The sequence below is a fragment of the Atractosteus spatula genome, chromosome 9 (genome assembly GCF_055471065.1).
Source record: "Atractosteus spatula isolate fAtrSpa1 chromosome 9, fAtrSpa1.hap1, whole genome shotgun sequence".
Classification (NCBI taxonomy): domain Eukaryota; kingdom Metazoa; phylum Chordata; class Actinopteri; order Semionotiformes; family Lepisosteidae; genus Atractosteus; species Atractosteus spatula.
In genome coordinates this window covers 50,249,915-50,266,530 of record NC_142714.1, presented here as the reverse complement: position 1 = coordinate 50,266,530, position 16,616 = coordinate 50,249,915, and the positions used below count along the sequence as shown (strand labels likewise).

The following is a 16,616-nucleotide window of genomic DNA, read 5'->3' as shown; positions in this document are numbered from 1 at the left end:
AGGAGAACGCAAGCAGGGGAGCCCAGTGTGGTCCTGACAGTGCAGCCCCTTGCAGACACACCGTCTGTAGATGAAAACATCAGAATGGAAGAAAAATGCGGGTTATTTAAAAAAAAAATATGATCTGCTTATTCATTTTGGTTTTACTTCCCAAGTGAATTCATTGTTTAAATTAAAAAAAATTAAATGAGAGGCATTTATCATAGCTGACTGGTAAACAGATGGATGAAATTGTCAGATTTACTGGAGCCAGTTATTTAATATTCTACATTTCGGTTTTCTCTGTCTGTCAAGCTCGCACTGACTTAATATTTTGCGCCATCACCTGAAATTAGCTTGATGTTATCTCTTTCATGCATTCTCTCAGGTATTGATTTCACTTATTAAGCTGTCTATTCAAATGCAATGGGTGGCGTGCGAGCAGTATTGGAATCAAAGCTGCGGTCTGACACCTGGGAACGGCGCTCGTCTCTATCAACTCTAAACGAGCGTGTGTGCATAAACGTGGGCAGAGAACCAGAGCTGTATGAGGGGTTTGCAAATCGATTTTTCAAAAAGTATTTTATTTAGCGCTCTCTCTGCCTGCGTTACTGTTCAGATTTTCTACGCTACCATCGGAGGAAAAAAAAAATCTATTGAGAGTTTGGAGACTTCATTGATCTTAAAAACACACAGTAGGTAAGATTGCAAACAGTAATCTTTTTCACAATTGATGTCAATTCCGTGATTTTAAAATGTTTAGTGTTCTATTTCTAGATTGAACCTTTGGAAAGGTTTCAGTGCTCTATGGAAACTCTCCTGTGCTGTTGGGGAGTTCTGAGCACTTCTGGACCACTCTGCCTTGATATTAAATCGTGTTTTATAGTATCTGGCTCCGTGCACATCAGGGTGTAAACTGACCATAGCTTCAACCGCCCGGGGGGAATGTCTGGGGGCCTTGCACTCACACTGCCACTTTGCAACAGCTTTTCGTGGGGGCTGCTAATACCCCCCCCCCCCCCCGAATCCCAGGACAGTCCTCTCGTGGATGCTTCTCATGCGGGACTGTCCTGGGAATTCCTAGCTGCTTGTGTACTCTGCCATCAATCAGGTCCGGTGTCAGTTCTGCTTCTGCTGGCCATGTTAATCACTCAAACAGACACAGAGTATGTGGAAAATGCCCCCCCTTCCCCCGGCAGCCCAGGTGTTGAATTTAGAAAAGGGTGGGAGGGTCAGAGAAATTGTGCTGGGATAGATAAGCTAATATCACTTTATTGGCCATATACAATTTCTTGCATGAGGAATTTGTCTTTTCACATACCCCAACTTGCTCTCCATGAGACACACAGACAGGGAGAGAAGCTTGGGGTCAGAGCACAGGGTCAGCCATTTATACAGCACCCCTGGAGCAGCTGGGGTTAAGGGCCTTGCTCAGGGGCCCAACAGAGTAGGATTCCTCTGCCGGCTGCGGGATATGAACCAGCAACCTTCCAGCCACAGGTGCAGATCCATAGCCACAGAGCCACCGCTCCGCCTCGTAGACCTCCCCCCTCCCACTCCCACCCCCACCCTGACAGGAAGTGCCTCCAGGCCAGTGGTTGGATAGTATGTCTTTGTTCCATCCCGTGATCGACAGGAGCGGTGGTCTTCTGTGTGTGCTTTCTGACCCTGTTGCCACACGGGCGTTCTTTCCTGTCATTTCCTCCGAATCCTTCCCACCCCTGCACGATTCCCACAGCTGGCTCCGATCCCAGGCCGCCCGTTTTCCAAAGCAGTCTGGCTAAAGTGTGCCCTGATTTGAGCAGATCCTTGATATTCATTATAGTTATTTAAAAGACGTGTCATTGTGCTTAAGTGTATGAAGGCAATTATTTTTTCCTTGTTATTAAAGTCGTTTTAATAGAGCTCTTCCTCAAGCCCGCCATTATATTTGCACATCATGCACTTTGCAACATTTAAGTCCCAGAAGCTTTTAACTGTGGTGACAACCCTTCAGTTACTGTGTGTTTTATTGGGTGTAATTCCTTAATTTGGAGTGAATGATTAAATTTATTCCTGGCTCGGGCTCATTCTGTTTGGTTCTACGGTAGCGCCGTCCATTAAATCTTCATGATGCTTCATAGAGGGCAATTTTCTACCACAGCTTGCGACAGAGATATTCATTTAAAAAACATTAAGAATAATTATGTGTTTGTCACTTTCCATTGGATTAATTTACCTCAAACGGCAGCGTTCAAAGCTTTTCATGAATGCCCCCTTAGGCTCAAAGAAAAGAGCTTTTGCGTTTGTTTATTCACTTATATTCACATTGTCATTAAAAACAAAACGTAAAAAAAAATTACCACTTACCAATTACCCTCTTTTTTCTTAATTATGTTTTAAGACAATGGTGCATTTTGTCTTTCGGGAGAGTGAGTTGGATGCAGTTGCTCTGTCATGAGATGTGCTCTGTATAATTCTAGACAGCTCAACCTCATTGCATTCAGATAGTTTACAAAACAGCATCTAAGTCAACGAGGGACGCCTCTGTGCGTATTATATCTGGCACTGCTGGCCTAGTTACCCCCTGCGGTTTCTCCAGTGTGTCTGAGCTCTGTCCCGCTCTTAGAAAGCAGCCTGCTGATGCAGAATCCTGCAGTACCCCTAGCCGAGCTCCCTGACAGACACACGAGTGCTGTGGCATTTTGAAGGGAAGCATTTTGATCGTGGGCAAGGCTGCCTGTGTCTTTTTGTTTAAATGAATGCACTTTACTTTCTCTGCAGTTGCTCCTTGTGTGGAGACCAGGCTGTTTGATATGCTTAATGAAAATAGGCTTAGAGTTAGTTTAAACGCGGACTTCCTCCGGCCTGAGCCAAGGCACTATCAAATAAGTCCTGCCAGACGGTTTTGGCTGATGTATTAAATGGCAACATCCTTGTCACTTTTAATAGGTTGTGTTTTCTGCCACAAAGGAGCCCAGGAAATCCAATTATTTCTCTTGATAAATGACCTTCAGGTAGCTAGCAGCTTGAGTGATGTTTGCTCGTTACCGGGTATTTGCCTTTTGGAGAAATCGTACAGTACATGTGAAATTTATTTTTTCCCCCCTGCATTTATTTATTATTATTTTTTTCTATATTCTTTCCACATCCACCGAGGAGCCAGGGGAGAAAGTAAACGAACCTCAAAAGCAGTTTATTATTTTAAATAAGAATGTTAAATAACTATTTAGAACATTCTTCTCTTGGTTTATGATAAACCACAGAATGTATTCATGAAATAGAACATAATTGGGCAATAACCGAGATAATATCCATATTAGTTTATGCAGCTTTTATTAGGGAAATGGTAATGGGTTTATAATTAAGGCAGGGTTTGTAACGGAAATGGTAAAGTTGAGTTAAAAATCATTTAAACCGCAGCTCACTGCCGCTCTCTCTCCCTCCCCCTGCTGGCCAGGTGTGGACCTGCAGGTGTGTCTTCCCAAGGGCCCTACCTGTTGCTCCCGGAAGATGGAGGAACGCTACCAGGCGGCAGCCAAACAAAACATGGAGTTCCACTTGCAGGCCTCCAGCACGGATCTCAAATTCCTCATCATCCAGAACGCCGCCCTCTTCCAAGGTAGGAGGATACGGGCAGCGGTTGCTGGCTTGGCACGTCACGTAGCCAGATGGGTGACCGTGTCTCCGTCCGCGGCCTCCTTCAGGTCTCCACCCTGGGGCTCTTGCCCGCGTGATTAAACGTGACGGAATATATCGGAGATGCAGGGAGGCGGCCTCGTGTAAATCCTAGGACCTCCGCTTGTGCTGTGCCCTCGGAAACGTACGGCACAATCTGGGGAAAAGCACAAACGCTGCTTGTCGATATCCTATACCGGCCATGGCCCGCCCTGGTCCTGGAGAGCTCCAGTCCAACATTCGGTGAAGGGGTCGCCCTTGAGCCAGCGGTCCCGGAACAGGTGATTGGCGCAGTGCAGGTGTCATCCGACGTGGAAGCACCCACAGCTTGCAGCTCTCCAGCACTGCGCGGGGCCGATCCTGCCTTACCTGCCTCAGCTGACTGACCGCAGGGGTCGGGGTTCACGACCTCTAAGCCCTGCCGGACTGCGGCTCTCCAGGACTCCAGAGCTCTGTGGCACGACGGTCCTGCTATACCCTTACTCTGCCAGCCCGGTCCCACCTGCATTGCTTTTTCCCGCATTAGTTTAGCACGCTCTGTTCATTTCACCAGTTCCTCGAACTGGGAAGAGCTGTAGTGCTGGACTGGAAGTGGAGAAATCCCAGCAGTGGGTGAGAGACGGTAGAGCTGGGCTGTGTGGGTTGTAGCTGCTTTCGGAGGTCTGCTGTGACCAGGTGCAGCATTGTTTCGCACAGGAAGAGCCGGAGGAGCCTCTCTTTAAAAAAAGAAAAACCAGCAGGGTTTTAAAAGTATTAATTAGGATGCTAATTAAATCCCTGCGAAGCAGAGAGTGGTCGCATTCCTTGGAACCGTCAGGTTTTTCTGGTGCCATGGTTATTATTATCCTTTGCTGAGAGCTGAACTGACGTGGGGGTTTGCTATGTTCTTCATGTTCTCCGTGTGTGTTCGTTTCCTCCTGCCTGATTTCCATGAAACACAAAATTAAAGGGATTTGGGGGGGGGAGGACAAAGGGTTAATTCTGAGGGGGTGGGCAGAGGGACACTAATAACTGCAGAGCTGCAAGAGGCAGAAAGATGAATAAATGAGTAAATGTGCTGGCTTATAAAACCAGCCCTGTCCGTTCTAAATAAAAATCCATAAAACAGAAGCAAAGCTTGCAATAGCTTTAGTGCTTTTCAGTAATGAGGTTAGCTCTTGCTTGTTGGGCCTTGTTAGAAATGGTTCGATGCTAATTGCTTTAGGATTAGACCTGAAAAAACTCACAACAAGCTCACGGAGTAGCTATAAAATCCTTGGTTTTTTTTCTCCCTCCAGCAGCTATCTGAAAGTATGCCTTGTGTTGACCATCAGTTCCCAATAGCTGCACCCCCCTCTTGTCTCCTCTCCTTCTGCCGCTGCCCCTGCGGGCTGGCCCCCGTACCCTGCTCAGAGCCCCCCTGTTCATGTTCACTCTTGTCTTGTACAGCCCTCATCGCCCCAGGGACCCCGCGATGTCAGCACCCCGACGTTAAATATCCACCAGGTTTTGGCTTGGAAATTAACCTGGTTAAATAACCATAAAACTCCGTGGCTGTGCTGGGAGCGACAGAATGAGTAATGCATGAGGTATGAGAAGGGAGCCCTGCAGGAGCCTTTAACTGGTATCTCACTCGCAGTGCTACTCGCAGTAACAAGGCTGTAGCACCAAGACCTGAAACACAACACCACATGTCATCTATTCAGTAAATATTAGCTCCTTTCCCCCTTTTTAAACTGCAAATGCATTTTTAAAATGGCATTATGCTACATAAAAATATTCCTTTGAGAGCAGCAGCAGGGTGTCTCCAAGGGCTGTGAGGTTTACCTTGGAGGATTCTGCTTAGCGATGGGGAAAATGGAGTGTTTGCTAGCCATTTTTTTTTTTGCATTGTACATAAATGAAAATTTAATGGCGGACTTTCCTGGGAAAAGAATCGGAGCTGACTGTAACAAAGTGGGGAAGAGAAAAGGTTTTTCTGCCAGTGGTGGTGTTTACCTTGAGCTTTTATGAGTGTTTCATTCCGATTTCAGCCTTCTGTTAAATTGCACGAGAGGAGGGTATGAAAGGTCAAGGTGTTGTGGGGGTGTTTAACTACAGAGAATAATATCTTTCCTCTGATCCCTTGAACTAACTGAGGTGGGCGGGAGATAGATTTGTTTGAAAACAGAGAAAGCCATTGTAAAACTAACTAAGGAGAAGAAAGAATATGGAAGGAGAATTAGTTTTTTCAAAACTCAGGCAGAAGGGAAGAAAATGTTAGAAACTACATGTTCACCACAAAAACAGATCAGCGAAACTGGGAGAGGAGACGTCTGAGGCAACAATAAGAGCAGGGAAAACTGAAACTGTTTTTATAAAGTTTGTTTAATTTTAAGAAGCCTTCTCAGCAGTTGATGTTGCATGATATAGGAGCTCACCGTCAAGCTTTGTGAACTGAGCAATAACTGCTGGCCACCCATACAGTAACAGCATTTAAGCAAAATAAAGAAATAAACCTCTCCTCGTCTCTGCTCAGGTTATGTTTGTTCTGCAGGACAGCAGGTAAATAATTATTAAAGAAAGAGGTGTTTCATGATATGGCCAGTCAGTCATTCAGTCAAACGTTGACAAAAAACTCATCGGTTTTGCTGTCAGACTTTGCCGGGTGTCTGTCAGAATGATTGACAGCTTTAATTCCTGCCAGTGCTCCTACTGGAAGCAGAGAAACGAGGCTCGGGAGAGATGTTATGTGAGCGTCCATTATTTAAAAAAAAAACACAAAAAGACGAAGGAAGAAATAAAAATTAGTTCCTTCCTTTCTCTTGAAGTGCACTTAAATGTATTGGATAGTTACAGTTGGAAAGAACGTAATTAAACCGGACAGCTCGTTGAGCACCCTGTTGCAGGTTTGCAGCGTTGCCTCTAGTTCTGGGCTCGGAGCAATGAGACAGGATTGCTGCAGGGCTGTAAGTCGGAAGAGAACAAAACTGTTCCTGGATGATGTGCAGACGTTGTGTGTGCCTGTTCCCTCAGCATTCCCTTAGGGGTATCACTCCTCTGCAGTTTTCATTCTGGGGGTGCGTGGTCCATGGTGTTGTAATTCCGTTCTTTTGGCTTTTCCTGGTTTCTTTTGTCTCTTTAAATTTAAACTGCCCACAACAAAAAGCCGAATAACCTGCACCGCTCCTGCCAATCCATTACACAGATGTCTTTGAACAGGGGATGACTCATCTCGACATGATAGGATCTCACTCGGATATTACACTTCCTTTCTTTATACAGATAAATGCATCTGTTTGCATTTACTGGGGGAAAATCACAGCCATAATCTTCTCTTCTTTTCAAAAGAACAGAAAAATCACTCTTAGTAGGCTGTGGAAAGAGACATTTACGCCTTGCGACTCAGACAGTCAGACTCTGGGTGTTTACTTTCAGTGACACCCAATAATATTGGGTGCACCACGCTGAAGACTGAAGGATGGTAGAGGATAGAACAGCTGTTACAAAACAGGTTGTTTAGTTGTTAGACTCGCTGCAAGATGATCGTGCTGGAGAGGCAGAGCTGGTTAGTTATACATGATCTTGGAGTCACAACACAAACAGGGCTCACAAGTTCAACAATCAGTTTGCTAAATGGAAGATGTTGCTTAATTATCACTAGGCACCATTGCCTGTAAGCATATGGCTACAGACAAAACAACAGTATCTTGAATATTTTGTAGTTGCAGTATTCCTTAATTTTATTGCTCTCATGTGGTGGCTACCCATGGTAGGGTTCAACATTTGGTGGCTGGCCTACATGCATCCTCCTAATATGTTCTTTGCAAGAAGCTGTGGGATCCTTGACAGCAGGTCGACAATAAGAAAATAGTCCAGCAATGTGGTTCTGCTGAGTTAGCGTGGTTGTTTCGGTACTGAGGTGACTTGTGTGACCTGCCCGTTCTCCAAGTGCCCAGTTGATTTGGGGCTAGTTGCTCATTTTAACTGCAAACTGTGCCCAGGAGCCTCTCCTGAAACAGTGTCGGAAATATCAAACCGACAGCTCTGGGGCCTGAGGAGTTTTAAATGCTTGTAACAGTGTTTGGCAGGAAAGACTTATGTCTTAGGATTGCTCTCCTGAGCCCCTTCCAGTTATATATGAGGCCATCCATTGCTCAGCTGGCTGCTGCTTCTCTTCGGCCAGCATTTTAAACAGAGAGCGGCCTTATCATCTCGCTGCCCAGTGCATTAAGCTGGATTCACACTGTAGGCAAGGCAGAAGAGGGAGATCTTGGTGCCCCTGCTGTAGAAGTGCACATTCCTCAGGTGATTATTTTTTATACCTTTTATAGAGCTGATAGATGCAGAATTTGCTTTAAATAGTCCTTCGCCTGTCATGCTTGCTGCATAGTTACACTGTAATTACCAGCATCGGCATCATCGTCAAGCTTGACCCTCATGGTTTGCTAAATTTGCCATGCTTTAACCCCAGTGCAGGATAAGGTAACACAGCTGGAAATACTCCCTTAATAGTAGTTACTGTATGTTCTTTTGTGAACCATAACCAACTGCTTCAGAGTTGAAAACAGTGAAGAACGACCTACCCATGGCTCACAGGTGGCTCAGCCATAATGAGGTACTCATTAGGAACACAGGTTGCCCATAACAGCCCAAGCTTCACTGGAACGAGCCCGGGTTATAACCTCGGCCAGCTGTAAGCGGGCATTCCCCAGGTGAATCAGCACTGCTGGGAGGTGCTGCTGGGGCCAGATGTCCTTGAGTCAAATCAGCCTGTTCCTTTGCGAAGCACCAGGAATCAAAGGCCTCCTCGCGGTGTAGTCAGAGAGAGTCGTAGTGCTCTTCCAGAGGAAGTGTGCTGTGCACAGCTGGTCAGATGGGAAAGGGGTGTTCTCTGTCCCCTGTCCCCTGGTTATCGCTGTGTTAATCTTCCATTGCATCATGCAACCCGGTCGTTTTGAAGTTAAAATGGTACATTTTGATCTCGTGGGGAGGAAGCTGACTTTGAAAACAAAGGCACAGATTTTTCTCTCTGAATGGATAACAAGAACATTTCTGTGGCTCCAAATCTCCAAGGAATACCTGGGGAGAAAAGTGTTTTCCCACATAATTTCTCTACTTACCTACTAGCGTGGTGCAAGCTCCCAACTTTGGTCACCTCGGTTTCAATTTCTGTGAGAGGAAGGGATTATCTTACAAATGAGTGAAAAATTTTGAAACTTCGATGTCCTCTGAGTTTATTTGAGTTGGAAATATTTACGGCAATGGTGTAAAAAAGTTATGGCAATACGTCAGTGATGATCAGGCTCCTGCTCTTCTAGAAAGATGACCCTATTAATTCAGTTCAGTTATATTATTGTGTTGCACTCGTCACAACAAGTTGTTGCGTCACAGAGCACTTTCGCAGTCATTTACGCAGAATATACAGACAGGGTTTGTACAGACAGTACAATAAGTCAAAAGAAAATGTGTACAAGCGGATGTAGAGTAGGTAGGTGTGTCACAGATGTAACAGTGTAACCATCACCTGCAAAGAAGAGAAAAAACCACAAACTCCGTAAGGAAATCTCTGGGGGTCCAGGGTCGGCCAGGTTGTTCTGCCTCCCCCCTCAGGCACGAGCTGTGCATAGAGAGGCAGTGCCTGAATGACAGCGCGTGTGGGCCATGGAGGGAGAGGTTGTGTGTGAAAGCAAAGGGGCAGTGTCAAAGTGAGTGGGTGTGTCCCTGTCCCGTGGGCTGATCAGAGATCGTGGGATCACTGATCTCATAGTGTAGCGTCCTGGATATTAATTACAGTTTCTGAGACAGAAGATCATTTCTTTGGACCAGGTTTGTAGGACTCTTCATTCATTCCCTTAGCGGGCGCCCTTATTCGAGATCTTATTTTCGACCCTCTTCTTGGTTTTGCGGTTTGCGCTGCGTAGCGAGTTTGCAACACAAGGGAAGTACGATCCAGAAACTCTTCGGCATCAGATGTCACTGTGGTTTACTGTCAGGCGCGAAAGGACTGGAAGTGACTGGAGTGGGCAGACTGTTTTCACTGCCAAGCCAGCTGAGGTATTGATATTTGAGCCCTGGGATAATTTAGTTACATGACACAGTAGTGATGGGCAGAGGAGCCAGTACCTACAGTAATCATTTTGTTCCTAAGCTCTTGCAATTTAAGTCCACTCCAAACCTGGCTGAGCAGTAATGGTCAGTTAAGCTGTAGGCTTGTAGCGTTTGGCACACATATAGCCATTCTTCCCCTCGGTCCATCTCTCCAGCTTGTTAGAGACTCGCTCGATCCTAAGTGCTTTAGGGGATTCTGGTGGACAGCCAGTGAAGGATTCGTTTATCCAGTGTAATTTTTCTTCTTTTCCTCATTTTCTCTGCAGTAATTTTATTTTCTGTAGACTACGTAATAACAGCACATACTTCAATAAAAGCCGGGGCTGGATTGTGCTAAAGTTTTTAATAGCTGCCTGAGGCCACGTTTAATCACTTAATTCTTGTGGAAGAGTCTTAACAATTTTAGTCAAAGCCCATCTTGTATAGATAAAAATTTCCATTTCAACGTAAGGATTTTTTTTTTCAGAAGAGGGGAGTGCTAGAGGTTTTTTTTTTAAATAAGGTCAGAATAATACTTAGGTTTCCTGTATCATGGAGAGGAGGAACAGTAGATTAGTACTCTAAAGATAAAGTAAATTGGGATTTTTCCTCAAAAGGATGTTTAATGTTGCGGGGAAATGGATGTTTTTAAGTGAGAGTGAAAGTAGCCGCAGACACTCCATGTTTAAATGTGCCTCTACGGTTCTTCCGAATGATGAGATATGAAGGAGTGCAAAGGTGCACTGGAGACCAGCTGGACTGTGCAAATTAAATTACATTTCTGCTCAGGTTCTTAATTTGACAAGGATTCCGTTAAATTGGCCATCCAGATGTGCCATAGACAAATTCACAGGGTCGAAATAACGAGAAAATCCTGAGTGGGGCTTCGACCCGTCTTGATATGGACAGGAGAGCTGCAGACCCTCGTTTTCTTTAGCAGAAGTGCAGTATGAGCCAAAAGCCCGAGCCAGCTCCGAGGCTCGGCAGACGGCTAATGGGGGTGTTGCTTTCTAGCATTGCAAGAGCTCCTCTCCACAGAGCACAGACCTGAGCCTGAAGCCTCACCCTGCACTCCTCTCCTGCTCCTGTGCTGGTAACTGCGTTTGTCAGGTGCAGTTGGTCACGACAAAGAAAACAGGACCCCTTGCGGTACTAGCCACAGGTGGAAGGGAGAAAAAATAAAGCAGAGCAGAAGCCGGGTTTGCTGAGCCGATAATCGTGGTCGAGAGGAAGTGTGGGTCAAGGAGTCGGGGTTTCCCGAGACGATGGGTTTCTCAAGCGTTGATGGTGTGAGAAGGGAGCTCGGTGAGGTTTAACTCAATACTAAGCTGGGAGTGCAGGTGAGGAACCCTTAAGTAGTGGGTTGTCGGGAGGCGTGGTGCAGGACGGGGGACGTGGTTGGGTAATTAGGTTGTGCACCGGCGTTTGTTGGAAGTAGCCTGGGTTTGTGTCTGATTAGCGAGGTCCGTGACAGTGTTGCGCTCGAACACTGTGATCCTCACCTTCCAATTCTGACACGTTCACATTCTAACAGTCTAAGGTGTCAGTTGCCTCACCAGTACAATGGGACCTGAGAAGACTGGTTTCTATTACTAAGTGTGTGTAAGTGGTACATTAGTCTGCTGTTTATCCGCCCTGTCACCCTCTCCCTAAACTGAAATTTCCTCTGCTATTAATGCAGCAAATTAGCATGTCAGCCTAATGTGTATTTCTAAATCTGTCATGCATCTTCCTCGCAGTAAAAGCACTTTTACTGTGAGACTTATTATTGTGAGATTTTGAGACTTAAAAAATGATTTGGTTGGATGATAATGGTAAGTTATAGTGCCTTTTTGCATTATGATGACTTTTATTTTTTGTATTTTTAGTTATTATTTATTTAGAATCTGGAAGATTAGAGGTCTGTGTGACTGAGCAACTCAAAGCTTTCTTATTTTTTTACAAAGGATTGGTATTCAAAATTAGGGGAGAAGAAGAAAAAATATAATATATATATATACACATCAAAGATCACTTAAGCAAGAAAAAGCAACCCTTTTTGAAAATACACAGCAGACAAACAGAAGACTTCTTAGAAAAAGTGATGGTGAAGATACAGTATACTGTATATCCCTTGCCCTTGGTTAGTTTACTGGCCCTAAGCTGGGGTTTTCATGCCTAGCTGCAGTGTCACAGAGCACAGCAGAGGGAATTAGGGCCCTGCTTAATGGGCTGCTGCAGGCTTGGAGGTTGTGGGGGTCAGGGTCTGAACACCACTGCTACGCTTTCAGCTCCACCTGCAATAATGAAGCTGACTCTTCCTGCTGTGCCTAGTCTCCTTCACACACTGAGCGAGGAAGACCTGAGATTTGCAACTGTAGCGTGTAAAACAGGAGAGCGTGGATGCCTAATTAGTCTCTGTCTTGAATTTGTTAGGCTTGGAAGACTGTAAGGGATCAGCTTGTGACCCATGTATTGATTGACCCCTACCCTCTGTAACCAGATGTTACTTACTGCCTGTCTTTGCGTGGGACGTGTGTGGGATATCCAATCGTATTCTATATTCGTATAGTGCATATAAATGTCATAGATTTGTTGGAGGATATTCTGATTAGACGTCAGGAAACTAGATAAATAAGAGCTCCAGTAAAGTTCAAACCACACTCCATGGAACCACTTTGTAGGAAAGGTGCACCAGTGCCTCATCGAGAAATTAGTTTGCATTTATTTTATTACTGGTTTTACATGTCGTTCTTTACCTGGTGGTCTCATTGCAGTGGCCCCGATATAGTTTGTCTGTACGGTGTGACCGCTCGTCACTGGTAATGCCGCGCACATCTGCCCCACAACAGCGCCGCAGATTCCCGAGTGCTCACGAAATGTACCGTACGCACCTGGTGTTAAATGCACACTGATAGGTGCACATACTCATGGATATCGACACACATGGACACACTAGTGCGCTCTGTTGCCTCAGCGTTCCTGAGTGGGATGCAAAGTATTTTAATGAGTCCGGATAAACTGCTGACATAGCGTCGGAGTGATGAAACTGCTATCTTGCAGTTGGTAGATAATTTGGTAAGAATGTCCTCTCTGCTGCTGAGTGCATCGTTTACTTCATGTATATTTTATGGCAGCGAGAGCAGGGGATCTTGAGGGAGGGTACCCTGTGCTCCCCACAGCGGGGCAGTACAGTGGGGTCGTCTGGGAGGTCAGTGTGCGGTAGGGTGTGAGAGGAGAATTCCCCACGCGTTACGTGTGCCTCCGTCCCCCTGAAGCCCTTCTCAGTGCTCTGCTTTTCATATACGTGTCCCAGGTCAAGAGCAAGAACTTTTATCAAAGGACTCTGCCTTTTAGAAAGTAAGTGGCTCCTTCATTTGAATGAATTACTCTTCAGTGAATGGCTAAGATCCAATGCACATATATATATATATATTTCATAGTAATCCAAAATTCAGGTCATGCTTTTGAAGAATGTGTTTTTTCAGGATGCTTAAAGGAGCTTCCTTTGACTTATAAAACAGCCCTTTGAGAATACGGAGGCACAGATTTACATTTATCTTTTACTATGTATTGCGTAGGTAAGGTTACAGTCTATGAATAAGCCTGTGCCTGTTCATTTTTATGTTTTTATTCCTTTTGCTACCCAGGCCTCTGGGAGAAGTCCCCATTGCATTCCTCAGCTGTCTCTGGGCACAAGAGAATACCCCATTAACAGTGAATGGACAGCGAGGGACTTTCATTAGTCAGTAACGAGGTCTAGCCCATCAACTCGTGAAAATACCCAAAGGGGTTTCGGCACGATCTGTTGAGCAGTAGAAAGCAGGTCTCGCTGGGGCCAGGTGGCAACAGCAGAGCTGGGGTGCTCGCAGTGGACAGCAGGAGCACGTGCCTCCGAAGGCACGCCTCTGAATGCATTGGCCCTCCCGCAACAGGCCTGACGTTTCTGCTCGGATGTGAAAGGGTAGCAGATGATGGAAGAGTTGCACATGGACTGTGCCCTCCTCTTTAACTGACTGCTGTTGCAGTTTTGTCACAGAAGCGTGCGAACATCACGGTAAAGGGCAGAGTGTAAGCAGAAGGAGCATGTGGTCAGCATGAAAGAAATAAAAAAGGGAATATCGGCAGGCTCTTTCACAGTTGTAAACTTACATTGGGGGCATTACAGTACATCTCCCCTTCTCATGGGCTCATCCAGGGAGTCTCTGGAGCTGAGCCATTAAAATGTTTCAGTTTGGTGGCACCTCAGCCCTGCATCTGTCTGGGGTCAATCTCTGTCAGAACCTTTCATTTTGTTTGCTCTGAGCACAACAGGGGCACCGCTTTTCACTTGCAGCTCGAGGAGAAAAAAACGAGAGCGAGGGCAGCAGAGAAGGATGACAGAGGCGGGAGCGAGTGAAATGAGGAAAAGGTCGGAATCGCTGGCCAGAAAAAAAGAAAAAGAAAATGACAGTGCAGTAATGAAAGCTCTCCTGCAGAATGTCTTCCTGGCGTCCTGTCTGGAGCCTGACGTTTGCAAACAAGACTGCTCTCCTCTCTCCCCACCATGCTGGGAAGCAGCAGCTGTGTCCAGGGCTGGTTTCAAGCTGAGCCCTACCAGAGCTTTGGCACAGCTGGGGCTCCTGGCTGCAAAGTGCTGGGGGGGTGCTCAGGAAGAAAAAAAAAACACTGGTTTGATTTTGTTGTTGTCTTTCTGGGGGGAGGGGGGAGATCTGAGATCTGTGACTCCAGGAGCTGTCTCCTTGTTACAGACAGCATGGGAACATGAATGCCTGGGCCAGAGAGCAGCACGCCGATCCAGGGGCGTTTTGCTATGTGCTGTGCTTTGAAGTTCACGTCTATAATAGGTGAAGGGAGTGGACGGAAACACAGCAGCACTCACTGGATTCTGGAGTAAAGGACCGTCGCCCTTGTGAAGTTATCTAATGCAGAAATCAATGAGTAAATAAAACTCCAGAGGTCGGGGCGAAGGAAAACTGAAGGAGACTAAAAGCTGACAGTAACGTATAGCTTTTCACATAAACCCGGGGGCTGAGGTCACTGCGCTGAGTGTCTTTTAAATGCTGGAGTCACTCCGTGCCTTAGTCATCAGCCCTGGGATCTGTCAGGAAGCTTAGCACGACCTTCACCTTCCCCCCTCCAACTTTTTATCTAGTGCCTTCCAAGGAAAACAGCCTTCACGCAGCACAGTGCATTAAAAATGATTTGGCAGCCGCCTTGAGCTGCAGGTGTTTGTATTGACTGTTAACCTGTACCATGGCTGGAGTCCCATTTATGTCACATCTCTACCAGCTCATTATATATTCATGCAAGCAACCATCTGCTTTTCTTAGCAGATGCAATATTGTATTATAGAGAAATAAAAAATCCATGCATTCATTTAGCCCTAGAAGGGGGACTCACTTCATCTCACTTCCACCACCTGGGTCAGGTGTAGTGTCCCAGTGTCCCCAGTGCACAGCAGGTCATGCAGAGGAATGAGAAATTATCTCACCGGTTGAATTAAGGGGAAACTTTACTGTGGCCAGACTGTGCAAGCCAATAATGGAATGAAGCCAGGCTACCAGATTTAACACCAGCAGTCTCACCAACACTGCCATTTGGGATTTCTAATGACTAAGGAGTCAGGACATTGGTTTAATCTGTTATCTGAAGGACAGCACATTTTGTAGGACAGTGTCCCCAGTCTCCTTACTGGACAGCTGATTTGGATATCCAGAGCGAGGAGCTCTACCTACTTTAAGTTACAAGGTGGAAACATTGCTATTTGCACATTACATTTAACATGTGAGGCACAACGATCCTTTTGCAACGTATCAAGTCTTTTTACCCTGCAATGTGTGGAAATCAAACAGGTAGCTGTGAATAAGTAAAAATTACAATTGTTCGTTATGGCACCATCCACAGTCATGCTTGCTAGGCTAATTGAGATCTCTAGACTGTATGTGTGTGTAACTTGTGATGGGCTGGTGTCCCGTCCAGGGTGTTGTCCTGTCTTGTTCCCTGGGTTTGTGGGACAGGCCCTTGGCAAAAATAAGGGGCTTTTTTGACAACAGATGGGTAGATATTACTGAATTTTTTCAAAGGTGTTTTGTCATACTGCTCTGTTTAAAGACATTCAAGAAGAAATGCTGTAAATTAAATACGGGGGTACATGACAGCAGAAATATTACTTGTTTCATTCTGAGTGCATTTGAGTGCAACTGGCAAGTGCTACACAATAGCCCCATGTTTGTTGATCTTCTGTTTGTAAACAGTAGGCTAAGTGTTCTGTTTGCTCTTGCACAACACATGGTGTAGTTTTTCCCTCTTGACAAGCAAAGTCCCTGTGTCACTACAGGAGCATTGAACAACAGCTACACTGTGTTCCTGCTTCAGACAACGCAGTGCAGGAGAGATCAGACTGAACCTACTTCAGCTTCTCGCACTGAAACAAGACACTCGGGTGTCAGCCTCACACATCTTGGCAATTGTTCCACATTGTCCGGGTGTAGTTTTCATCCCTCTGACTCCCTCTGGCTTGGCCTTTGTGGGATCGTGCTTCCCTGTCAAAGACTCTGAAACTCTGCTGAGTACGAATCAAGTCTCGAGCTGTTTTTCACCATGCATCACAGCCACTGAGTCTTTACCAATCATGGCCTCCTAATAATCTTCATCTCTGAACTGGCTTCATCACTCTGTTCTCTCCCCCACTGAGAGCTGGTGTGTGGTGAGGGTACTGGTGCACTGTGGCTGCCGTCACATCATCCAGGTGGGGCTGCACACTAGTGGTGGTGGAGGGGAGTCCCTGTTACCTGTAAAGTGTTGTGAGTGGCATCGAGACCCATAATTAACTAATTGTGATGTGTGTTTTTCTCCAGTTGTTGAATGACTTATCCTACAGTACTCTTCATCACAACACAGCTGTGTTGTGTAGTGAGTAAGACTAATGACTACAATATTTCAAATAATTA

General features: G+C 45.7%; 1 protein-coding gene across 1 annotated transcript in view; it reads left to right on the top strand.

The window, feature by feature from the left end:
- The window catches only part of gpc3 (glypican 3), a 113,434-nt gene that overhangs the window by 5,063 nt on the left and 91,755 nt on the right, over positions 1-16,616 (top strand). Inside the window, exon 2 of the mRNA XM_088925087.1 lies at positions 3,419-3,580. Within this exon, the coding sequence (XP_088781213.1) occupies positions 3,419-3,580 (162 nt within the window). The remainder of the gene's footprint in view (positions 1-3,418; positions 3,581-16,616) is intronic.